Here is a 12,276-nt window from a genome sequence, read left to right on the forward strand (position 1 = left end):
GTACTAATGACGTATATTGGACTAAGAGATTCTGCTAAAGAAGCATGAGCAGCTAGGGACCAAATTAAAGTGCAGAACCACAAAGCACTATTCTGCACTATTGCCTTGTCCTTTCTCTTCAACTTTCCAAATTTCCCCTCATGTGAACCCTCACCCTAATGTTTAGTTTAAAGCCCAGTCTACAGCCCTAGTTTTATGTTTCACCTGTACACCGGTCCCAGCACAGTTCAGGTGAAGGCCATCCCAACAATACAACTCCCTCTTTCCCCAGTACTGGTACCAGTGCCCCACAAATCAAAACCCATTTCTCCCACACCAATCTTGGAACCAAAGCATTTGACTCCCTAATCTTATATTTACCCGATGACAATTTGCTCGTTTCTCAGGTAGTAATCCAGAGATTATTCCTTTGTAGTTCTGCGCTTTAATTTGGTCCCGAGCTGCTCATGCTCCTTCAGCAGAATCTTAGTCCATTATACGTCGTTGGTACCCATAAGGACCACAACAACTGGATCATTCCCCTCCCACTCCAGATTCCTCTCCAGCCCAGAGAAGCTGTCCTTAGCCCTGGCACCAGGCAGGCAACGCAGCCTTCAGGACTCTCACTTTTGGCTACAAAAAACAAGTGCCCACACCACCCCCCTAACTATACTGTCCCCTACATCTACTTTCCTTTTTGCACCAGCCCAACTTGAATCAGTTTTCTCATCCTCCCTGCAGTCCCTGCTCTTGTCCACACAGGCTGCAAGAACACTGAACCTGTTGGACAATTGCAAAGGCTGAGGCTCCCCATTGCAGCTTCACTCTCAGTCCTCCTGCCCCTGACCCACAATGAGCTGTTTTAGTAGACAACAGGAGGACCCAACAGTGATTTAAATGGGCCAGCCAGATCTGGCAGTGGATGGCTAAACCAGTTGTCCACCATATCCTTTCAAGTCTATGTCCCCTGATCTTAAGGGAGTGGAAGGGTAGTAAGGAGTGGTGTTAATATCCAGTGCCTCTTGCGAATTATTGGAGGGTATAGGGACAAGGAGAAGATTGGTGGTGGAAAAAAGGGATGTTGTCTCAATCTCCAAAACAGTCCTGAGAACAGTGCATAGTTTTAGATGAAAACAAGAGCATAACATGGTCCAGACAAATCTTTCCTCCAGCCGTACTTTCTTGAAGTACAGATTTCATCTTGTAGTTTTGTAAGTCAGATATAGATTTCAAAACCACATAAAATCCTGTTTTACTGTTATATCATATTATCTGATTATCAAATCCTGTGTTCAAATTTTTTCCAGAGTACCACTAAATAAGGCAGTGAGTCCATTACCTAAAGATGAAGTTAGAGAACCACCCATGATCAGAAAAGCACTTTTAATCAATAGTGGTAATGTCACTAGCCTAGTAATCCAGAGGCCCAGGTAAATGCTCTATGGGCATGGGTTCGAATCCCACCATTGCAGCTGGTGGAATTTAAATTCAATTAATAAACCTGGAAATTAAAAAAAAGCTAGCCCCAGTAATGTTGACCATAAACCATTGTCAATTTTCGTAAAAACCCATCTGGCTCACTAATGTCCTTTAGAGAAGGTATACAGTCAGGAGGGAGCTGACCTGGGAGTCCTCAACATTGGCTCCTGACCCCATGAAGTCTCATGGCATCCTGTCAAATATGGGCAAAGAAAACCTCCTGCTGATTACCAAATACCCTCGCCTCAACTAATGAATCAGCACTCCTCCAGGTTGAACACCGCCTGGAGGACGCAAGGGCACAGAATGTGCTCTGGGTGGGGGACTTCAATGTCCATCACCAAGAGTGGCTCGGTAGCACCACTATTGACCAAGCAGGCCAAATCCTAGAGGACATAGCTGCTAGACTGGGACTGGGTCTTTGGCAGGTGGTAAGGGAACCAACAAGAGGGAAAAACTTACTTGACCTCGCCCTCACCAATCTACCTGTCACAGATGCATCTGTCCATCACAGTATCAGTAAGAGTGACCACCGCACAGTCCTTGTGGAGACGGAGTCCTGTCTTCACATCAAGGATATCCTCCATCATTATGTGTACCACCATGCTAAATGGGATAGATTTAGAATAGATCTAGCAACTCAAAACTTGGCACTCATGAGATCCTATGGGTCATCAGCAGCAGAATTGTATTCAACCACAATCTGTAACCTCGTGGCCTGGCATATCCCTGACGTTGTCATTACCATCAAATTAAAGGGTCAACCCTGGTTCAATGGAGAGTGCAGGAGGGCATGACAGGAGCACCACCAGGCATAGCTAAAAATGATGTGTCAACCTGATGAAGCTACAACACAGGATTACTTGCGTGCCAAACAGCATGTGATAGACAGAGCTAAGTGATCCCACAACCAAAGGATCAGATGGCAGCTCTGCAGTCCTGCCACATCCAGTCGTGAAAGCTGGTTGATAATTAAGCAACTAACCAGCGGCGGAGGCTCCACAAATATCACCTTCAATGATGAGAGAGCCCAGCAATTCACTGCAAATGATAAGGCTGACACATCTGCAACCACACTCAGCCAGGAGTGTCAAATGGGTGATCCATCCCTGCCTCCTTCTGGAGATACCCAGGATCACAGATGCCAGTCTACAACCAACTTGATTCACTCCACGTGATATCAAGAAACTGTTGAACATACTGGATATTGCAGAAGGCTATGAGCCCTGACAACATTCCAGCAATCGTATTGAAGGCTTGTGCTTCAGAACTAGCCGCACGTCTAGCCAAGCTGTTCCAGTATAGCTACAAATCTGGCATCTAGCCGGCAGTGTGGAAAATTGCCCAGGTACGTCCAGGACACAAAAAGCAGGACAAATTCAACTCAGCCATTTACTGCCCCATTAATCTACTCTCAATCATCAGCAAGAAGGAGTCACCAACAGTGCTATCAAGCAGCACTTACTCAGCAATAGCCTGCTTATTGACACTCAGTTTGGGTTCTGCCAGGGCCAATCAGATCTTGACCTCATTACAGCCTTGGTTGAAATATGGACAGAAGAGCTGAACTCCTGAGGTGAAGTGAGAGTGACTGCCCTTGACATCAAGGCCGCATTTGACAAAGTGTGGCATCAAGGAGCCCAAGCAAAAGTGAAGTCAATGGGAATGATGGGGAAAACTCTCCACTGGTCGGAGTAATCTAGCACAAAGGAAGATGGTTGTGGTTGTTGGAGATCAATCACCTCAGTTGCGGGGCATCAGTGCAGGAGTCCCTCAGGACAGTGTCCCAGGCCCAACACTCTTCAGCTGCTATGTTAGTGACCTCTCTTCCATCATAAGTTCAGAAGTGGGGATGTTCACTGATGATTGCACAATGTTCAGCACCATTTCTGACTCCTCAGATACTGAAGCATTCTGATACTGAAGCAGTCTGTGTCCATATGCAGCAAGGCCTGGAAAACAATAAGACTTGGGCTGGGGAGTGGCAAGTAACATTCACACCAAGTACCAAGCAATGACTATCTCCAACAAGAGAAAATGTAACCATTCCCCATGACATTCAATGGTATTACCATTGCTGAATCCCCCTCTAACATCATCCTGGGAGTTAGCATTGACAAGAAACTGAACTTAACCAGCCATATAAATACTGTGGCTACAAGAGCAGGTCAGAAGCTGGGAACACTGTGGTGAATAACTCACCTCCTGATTATCCAAAGCCTGTCCACCATGTACAAGACACAAGTCAGGGGTATGTTGGAATACTCTCCACTTGTCTGGATGAGAACAGCTCCAACAACACTCAAGAAGCTTGACACCATCCAGGTCAAAGCAGTCCATTTGATTGGCACCCCATCCACAAATATTCACTTCCTCCACCACCGACACACAGTGGCAGCAGTGTGTAACATCTACAAGATGTACTGCAGCAACTCACTGAGGCTCCTTCGGCAACACCTTCCAAACTCATGACCTCTACCACCTCGAAAGACAAGGGCAGCAGATGTGTGGGAACACCACCATCTGCAAGTTCCCCTCCAAGTTACACACCATCCTGACTTGGAACTATATTGCCTTTCCTTCACTATCACTGGGTTAAAATCCTGTAGCTCCCTTCCTAACAGCACTGTGGGTGTTCCTACAACACCTGGACTGCAAAAGTTCAAGGCAGCAGCAAACCAGCACCTTCTCTAAGGCAGTTAGGAATGGGCAATAAATGCTGGCCTAGCCAGCAATGCCCAGATACCGTCAAAGAATAAATAAACAAGGCAGGCGTTATTCATTCATCTACAGCTGCTCAGTCCCTTAGATGCAGTGAATATTTTTGTTGGGGTAGGCCAAATTCTGAAGCATCTCCATCAATTGGAGCTTTGCCTTGTACAGTGAGCACTCTGTTGTGGCTACTTTGAATCCACATAGCTGTCCTATAGACTTTGCGGATCCTCAAAGTGATGCTCTTTTCTTTTATGTTTACATACTTCAGCCACTAACATAGACAACTGATATTCAAGTTACTGTAAAAGGGATTTTAGCTCTGGCTCAATCTTTAAGAAATATCATCCACCAGAGAGGAGGTTAGCTAAGAGTAAAATTATTATGCCATTGGACCTAGTTGATCCACATGAACTGTTGTCTGGCTACATAATTAATTGGAGCATGTCACCATTTGACACTGAACATTAGAGTAGAACATATAGGCTTACCATTCAGATTGGTGAAAAGCAAATGTAATCACTATCAGATGTAGTCAAAAGCAATGACTCCAATATATAGAAAATCACTTCTTTTAAAAATTCAAGAATGGACTGGCAGTTTCCCAAGCAAAAACTGTCTTAACCCCGATTTTTAAAAAGTCTCTAAATGTCTGTTGCCTAGATACAGCTGACCACAAAACTAAGCAATATTGTAAATATACTCTGTGCTCCTGTCAATATGCAAAATAAAACTGTTTAATAAAACCTACTTAATTAAAAAAATCCTGTTCTAGCTTAGAGATTATATTTCAGATTACATGTTTGCATTTACTCAATTACCAGGAGATTGAATCCTAGGGACAATGATGCACAAATCCTCATTACATCAGCAACTGAGAGAGGTCAAGAGCTTTCTTATTGGGTTAAGGGAGTAGGAGGAATGTCTAATGAAAGAGGAGCTCAGTGAGGTCTGTACGTTTGTCATGTAGTTTTAAAATATGATGTCCACATTCTACCCCAAGATGATAATGATAACCGTCAATGTCAACAACTGCAAGTGCGCTAGAGCTTTAAATAGAACTTTAAGACCTCAAGCAGCTTAAGAATAGAATTTTTAAGTATTTATTTCTTTTTCAGAAGATATTTTATAAGATGTCACACGAGAGACTTGAGGAAAATTAAATGAATACATGAAAAGGGAATGCAGTCATGTGCTGCTTTTGACACATTTAAGAAAATTCCAATGGCATTGATGAAATAGTGCAATGCAATTGCGATTTTTCCCAGCAATGAGAATATTTCAGCTGTGTCAACTTATTCCTTCTGATCCCACTGCCTTCCCACAGGCTGTAAATTTAAACTGCTCTTTTGAGCTGGTGAGAGGGGCAGCAATGCTTTCATGTAAATACTTGGAACAGGCTTCGATAACATATTTGGGCCCAAATGAAATTTAGCCCAAGGTCTGCAAAGGGAAGCCATAATGGTTCCCACCAGGCCAACCTAGTGGCAAGAGGAAGCCAGGCCAGAAAAGCCCAAAAAGGTTGACTTGGTGATTTTTATTTTTTGTTTTCCTTGAAGGTCATGAGACCAACAATGGGCCTCTGGGTACCACAAAGAAATCTTGGACCTCCTTCCCCAATGTCCTCACAATCCCCCTTCCTTCTACCTTAGCCGAGTGCCAAGGACTATTCCTGCAGGACACCAGCTGTAGCCTCCAGCTGCCCGAATTCCTGCTTCTACCCAGAAGCCAGCTAGTGTTTCCTACTGAGTTCACCAAGAGACTGATGGGGCCAATGCACAGAAGGCACAGTAGGTTTGCCTTCCACACTGATCACCACCAGTACAACTCTTGCCAGGGAGTTAAAATTGGGGCTTATGTGTCACAATACTGACACTAACAGAACACAAAATGTATTTACAAAGAATAAATACTCACAAGTGTTAGCCCTGGTTTCTTTTTGTCCAATAATAAATAATTTCTTGAAAAGTTGCGTGCAAAATTCTACAAATATGCACAATCCTGACCTTTTATTGACAGCTATATGCAAGTTACAGCTTTGAGCATTAAACTCTATTTTAGTTATATGAACAGTTATAAGATTTTGCCTTGGTTGAGAAAAGCTGAATAAGAAAAGCTTTACATCATTATGTAAAGACAATTTAAAAGTATCAACTAAATCAAGAAAATAAGAATAAATATAATTAAAAAGTGATTTCAAAATAGCGGATGTTTTACCTCAAATATCTGTGCAAACTGTGTCTCTTTGCTGGAGAATATTGCATGAATGCAGTGAATTGCATGCTTGGCTTGTCGAGCAGTGCCTTTCTTGGCCTTCTGTTGCAATACTGGTAGTAAAGCGCTAGGCAGGAGGAAAGCATAAAGTTAATTGAGATCTGCTTTTCATGAAAATCAGGGTAGATGAAATTGATTTTGCATCAGAGACAAATGTTTATGCAAGTGCCAAATACCCTTTGGCATTGACCCTTGTATATTGATAGATCCCCACTCATGGAATAGCACCCTCTGCTGTCAGTAGATTTTTCCACTCAATTTCACTTGTGCACTTAAAGCAATAGATGCAGAGTTTGATTTTCATAGCAAGAAATCAATTTCACTGTCCTGACAACACACAAGGAGCAACAGTGAACCCTTTCAGAGTCATAGCCTTGCAACTTAACTTATATTTTCTTCAATATGAACATTACATTTTTGATAATTAGTTCTGATATTCTTTCCATTATCACATAGGTGTGCTGAGTATAGCAGGGCCAGTGGGATGCAAATAAAAAAAATCTAACACTGGATTCCAAATTACATGGAATTACATACATATTTTTCCAGCAATAGATTAACTGGTGAACTCGACTTGATATTTATAATGTTCCTGAAGATTTGAGTACCGGGAATATGCCAAATTTGTCATTACTGAGGTTTAGTACTGTGGGTTTTAAATCAGTAGCTAGGACCTTAGGTGACTTTTCACTTGACTAAAAGTAACCTTGAATATTACAGTATAGGCTTCCCTCCATCACTTTTTCTGTCACATTTATTTCGCATCATAATCATCGTCTTCTTGCATTGAAAATCAACGCAAATGCTACATGTTTACAACCTGAAAGATTAAATGGTATTTCACAAAAATCTCATGAATAAATATTTTGCTGGTATTTACTTAGAACCATTGACTTATACAGCACAGAACACTATTTGACCAATTCTTTCCAATCCTTCCCAGGTCTTTGAAAGAGCGTTACTACATTTATTTTCTACCTTATTACTCTATATAAAGCAACAGCAGTGAAACATACGATCTGATGTGAGGAAAGTCGTCTTCAATTTTCTGCCCAGTATTTCGGAAGATCTGTAAAGCAGCTTCTGCTACTTTCTCATCTTCCATTTTCAAGCACTGCAGGAGGGATTCGAATGTTTCCGCAGAGTGAAAAGAGATTGAATGTGTAAATGATAATATCTAGAATGAAAAAAAACGTAGGTTTGAAAGTATAGAGAAATTTTAAAACATCTTAAAACTCTTCCTAGTAATAATTCAGTTTTCGTTCCTACTAATGAAAAGTCACTCTACAGTTATCAAAATATCTTACACATTTGTAGTTCACCTATTACAGTAAAATTCCGACAAGTCAAATACCAGGGGATCAGCCCACAAATTAGTGTTAAGTGGAGCTTTTAGACAGCCGAGGAGGCCCCATTCCCACATGAATGCATTACTTTGTAACCCGATATGCCTACAAACGCGGTCTTTGTCAAAAACAACAGTTTCAAATGCCAAATCAAAACACAGTAAAGCAGTAAATGTGTGAAAAACTCAATTACATTTGTTCACACCTTACAATAACCTGGCCTTGTAAAAGACCGGAGCTTTGCATTGAAAAATGTCACGAGTTAGCTCCAGAAAGATTCAGTAATCTTTTTCTGCTTAGTGTGCTGTTTTCAGACATGCGCAAAACAGTCCACCACTTTCTCTGTTCAGGCTGCCTTGAACGTGAGCAGAGCCTCTTCAGCGTTGGGATAGGCAGTCATTCTCACCTTGTTCCTTGCTGGAGAGAATGCCTGCTTGTCGAACTGTTCCAACTGTTATGTCTTGTTTCATAACAGTGGACAAAGTCGATAGTGGAATTTCCTACTCCTTTGCAAAGTCAGCTTTAAGCTTCACGTCATGGTCTTCCACTTGCTGCATCAACTTCACCTCCTCTCCAATCAAGAATAGTTATAAGTTTCTCACATGTTCAGCCTTTGAACGTCCTTCCTCAAGGAGATAAAAACAAAAAACTACTGCGGATGCTGGAAATCCAAAACAAAAACAGAATTACCTGGAAAAACTCAGCAGGTCTGGCAGCATCGGCAGAGAAGAAAAGAGTTGACGTTTCAATTCCTCATGACCCTTCAACAGAACTAAGTAAAAATAGGAGAGGGGTGAAATATAAGCTGGTTTAAGGTGGGCCCCCCCCACCCCGCCCCAACTTCTCTCCCCCCACCCCCCCCACCTTAAACCAGCTTATATTTCACCCCTCTCCTATTTTTACTTAGTTCTGTTGAAGGGTCATGAGGACTCGAAACGTCAACTCTTTTCTTCTCCGCCGATGCTGCCAGACCTGCTGAGTTTTTCCAGGTAATTCTGTCTTCCTCAAGGAGATCTTGATGTCAAATGATGGGCTGCCCAGGGCTCCATGATTTCACACTCGTATGGTCCAACTCCACTCTGATCCATCAGCACAGTCATGTGACAACCTTGGACAAGTTCAGCTAATCCAGAGTTACCAGTGTGAAATTTCGGTTTATCATAGGCATCATTCTATGGGATTTGGCATTCTTCCTGCGAGATTGGTTGATGACTTCGACATAACCGGAATTTTATGTCATCTGAGTTTGACTCATGGCGATTTCACTGCATAGGTATTTTCTTATTCATTCTTCAAATGAAGTCCAACCTTCATATATTCATTGGAATGTCGATCATTCCAAACGCATGAACCATCAAGATGGAATTTCCTTTGAAGACCTGATAGCCAGAAGCACTTCTTTATTGAAAGAGTGACTGAAATGGTCTTCTGGGTAGGACAGCAAAGGCAACAGGTCTGGTGTCACAGGCAATTAGACACTGCGATGATAGTTTTGTAGGGCTCTACAAAAACATGTAACTAGATATCTCACTTGTATTTATCTTCATCATCTTATGTAAAAAGAGACTCAGGTAAGTTATGCATAAACAATAAAGAATCCAAAAATGCTTTTTTAACATACAAAGGGTATTGCAGATCTAGCACTATAAGCATGTGCTATTTGCCAACACTTCTCACTGAAACAAAAAAAAAACACAGAATGATAGAAAATTAGGTCATTTGCAACTTAATGCCCAGGACTCAAAACTGGTGTTGTGGATTGTCCATTTGCTATTCAGAAAGCCACATTCTAATTTTTTTTTCAAAGAAGTGTTTTACTAATAAAAAATTAATACAAGTGTGACAAAGTATCATTAAAAAATTCTAAATACTTCAAGAACTTTAAAAATTGCATCAAGAGAACAAGAGTATCCCTTACAATTAGAACAATGACTTGAACATGCATGCCTACAACTCTGAAGACACTTTTAATCATGTCGGTCTTAACACTAATGTTTCCGAGCTCTGTCCAATCTACAGCTGAATTTTCTTTAAACCTTCCTCTAGTGAACATTTGATATTTTAAGTAGCAATTTTTCAGGCAACATGTTCATGAATCACAGTCTGCAACTGCTGATCATAGTAAAAAGGGGCAGCATGAGTTAATAGCATGAACTCTGCAATTTAAAGGCCTTACCCAGCAGCATTTGCTGGTAGGAGAGGATAACTGGTTAATTCCGATCCAATTGGTTATAATGATGGTCCTCAAATATATATGCAAGATCAGCTTTCAAAATGGGGACTTTCCTGGATGCAAGAGCTATTTGTTATGACACAGCAGTTTGTAAAAGTTGAGTTATGTAAAATCTCAGAGGGAAACTTTAAACAACTGTCAAAGCCTATTTTTAATTGCTACGTTTTGAGTTGCAGCTTTAAATTCAGGAATAAGACCACCAGTTCTCAAGGGGTTTTTATATCAAACTAAATGAGACATTTAATTTACATTAAATTAAATACATATACAAGACTACAAATTATTATCATAACTTTTTAACAAATTCCCAAATTAATCTCCACTAAGGCAACAATAACCAATAGACTTAAACAGACACCAGGCAAAGCATTTTTCACCTTACGAATTCAAAATTAGGTTCCTTCAATTTGTTCCTTTGCAGACAGTTGTAGGCTTGCAGGCTTAGATTTTACATGCCTCTGACCTGCACACGCAAACTCCTCTCAGGTTATAACTAGCCTTCCCTTTGAATGCAAATTCTCATTGTATCATCAGTCCCATTGAACAGTACCAATTTTATTAGTAATATAAACATTGTTTGGTGTCTCCTAGCTAGGTGCAAGATTTCACTCCCACTCTTGAATACTCTATTCAACAAAATGCAATTGTACCCTCTGCCTCTGTTTATATCTCAAAACTACTATACATCAAAGCACCCAGACTAGCTGGCTTTAATCCAATTAACACACACAAGACTAAACCTCTACTTTAAAAATTAATTTCCAATAACGTTATATACATCAATATCTCTTCCTGACAACACAAAATTGCATGGAAACCAAGCATACCACCAAATTCAGAGGATCTTCCAACATGGTACCACTCTGTTGCCAGAACCAACAGCAGTATTTTGACATGGTCGTATTGAAAAAGGTAACTAACTAATCTATCACTAAACCAGGGCTTTCAGTCAATATCAATATTCAGCAATGCAATTTTGGACCACACCATAAAATATGATGTTAGGTTTACTTCTATGTATGTGTGCAATACTGTCTAGGTCTGCACTAAATGCCATTATTGTCAATCTGACAAGTTTTACCATCGAGTTCTTTAAAATCATCCAGCTATCTTACTCAATTTTTCTTTAGATCTTTTCATTTTTCCCTGCGTGATTATCGTGGTTTCCTTTTCCTCTGGCCAAAGTACTAGAGTTTCCTTTTACCTCATACTTAGAGGCTTCTGTTGTCTAGAGGCGCATGAGGCAAAGCAAATGCTTATGGTGGTTTTCCTCGGCTTGTTTTTCTTGGAAAGGGTCGCTAGCCTGAAGCCAAAGGCTACAGCTCGAGGGGCACCACTCTGCATCAAGCGTGGCTAACCATAAATCTCTCCCGCTCTTACTGTCTGCCATAGGCATGTTGGAAGGATTTGCAGGTTGACAATCAACCTGTCTGGTCACATTATGAATGCATTTTCCGTGACCTGGAGTGGGGAAATGAACCCAGAGCTTCTGGCTCAGAGGCAAGGACATCACCCACTGCGCCAAAAGACCTCTCTCCCTTTTATCTTCACAAGCATTAGTCTCGGTTCTTAGCTTCTAAATGGTGCAGACAAACACACATATCACTAATACATATCACTAAACCACTTTTAACTTAGAACCCTCTAATAAGATCAGAAATAAACCTGGCTTTACAGAATCAGTGAAAATTGTTAGAAGAAACCAAACATGTGTTGAAATGTCAAAAACAAACAATAAGATCATTTTCATTGTCAAATTACAATCAGAAACTCAGTTCCAGAGGTTCAAACATTTACCTTAAGCAATTCAAGGCCTGCTCGGATTGCTTCATCAGTTGGCACACCCTCCTCTTCATCATCAGCTGTACCATCAATGGATTTATTAATCTGTTTAATTAATGCACTATCAAAAACAAGAAAGTTAAATTAGTTTGAATTTACCTTATTAAAAATAATTGACAAGGCGTTTGGCAATAACTCCTTTCAAAAAGTTAGGACCATAGAAAATGTGTAAAGCTGCAAACTCGACAATAATACGTTATACATACTGGCAAAGGTGATAAGGGAACGTTACTGCAAGTCTTCCTTAGAATGAACAGAGGGAAAAAACAAATCTAAAAAGAGCCAGAAGTTAACATTCGAGGCTAAGGACTGCACCAGTGGAAGCGCGGCATGGCTGGCCACCCATCTATCAGACTGATGACCAGGCCACAAATGGGATAGTTTGCATGCAAGAGGTAGGCACCCATACCA

The 12,276-nt window shown here is 41.0% G+C and overlaps 1 protein-coding gene across 3 annotated transcripts in view; it reads right to left on the reverse strand.

The window, feature by feature from the left end:
- pds5b (PDS5 cohesin associated factor B) overlaps nucleotides 1-12,276 on the reverse strand; it is a 258,376-nt gene that overhangs the window by 74,695 nt on the left and 171,405 nt on the right. For all 3 annotated transcript variants that reach the window (XR_013577094.1, XM_078545339.1, XM_078545340.1), the window contains exons 18-20: nucleotides 11,821-11,926; nucleotides 7,461-7,621; nucleotides 6,388-6,511 (exon numbers count right to left, since the gene is read on the reverse strand). Coding sequence is in view for 2 of the 3 variants with exons in the window: in XM_078545339.1 (XP_078401465.1) it covers nucleotides 6,388-6,511; nucleotides 7,461-7,621; nucleotides 11,821-11,926 (391 nt within the window). In the remaining variant the exon portion in view is untranslated. The remainder of the gene's footprint in view (nucleotides 1-6,387; nucleotides 6,512-7,460; nucleotides 7,622-11,820; nucleotides 11,927-12,276) is intronic.

The sequence above is a fragment of the Cetorhinus maximus genome, chromosome 7 (genome assembly GCF_964194155.1).
Source record: "Cetorhinus maximus chromosome 7, sCetMax3.hap1.1, whole genome shotgun sequence".
Taxonomy (NCBI): Eukaryota; Metazoa; Chordata; class Chondrichthyes; order Lamniformes; family Cetorhinidae; genus Cetorhinus; species Cetorhinus maximus.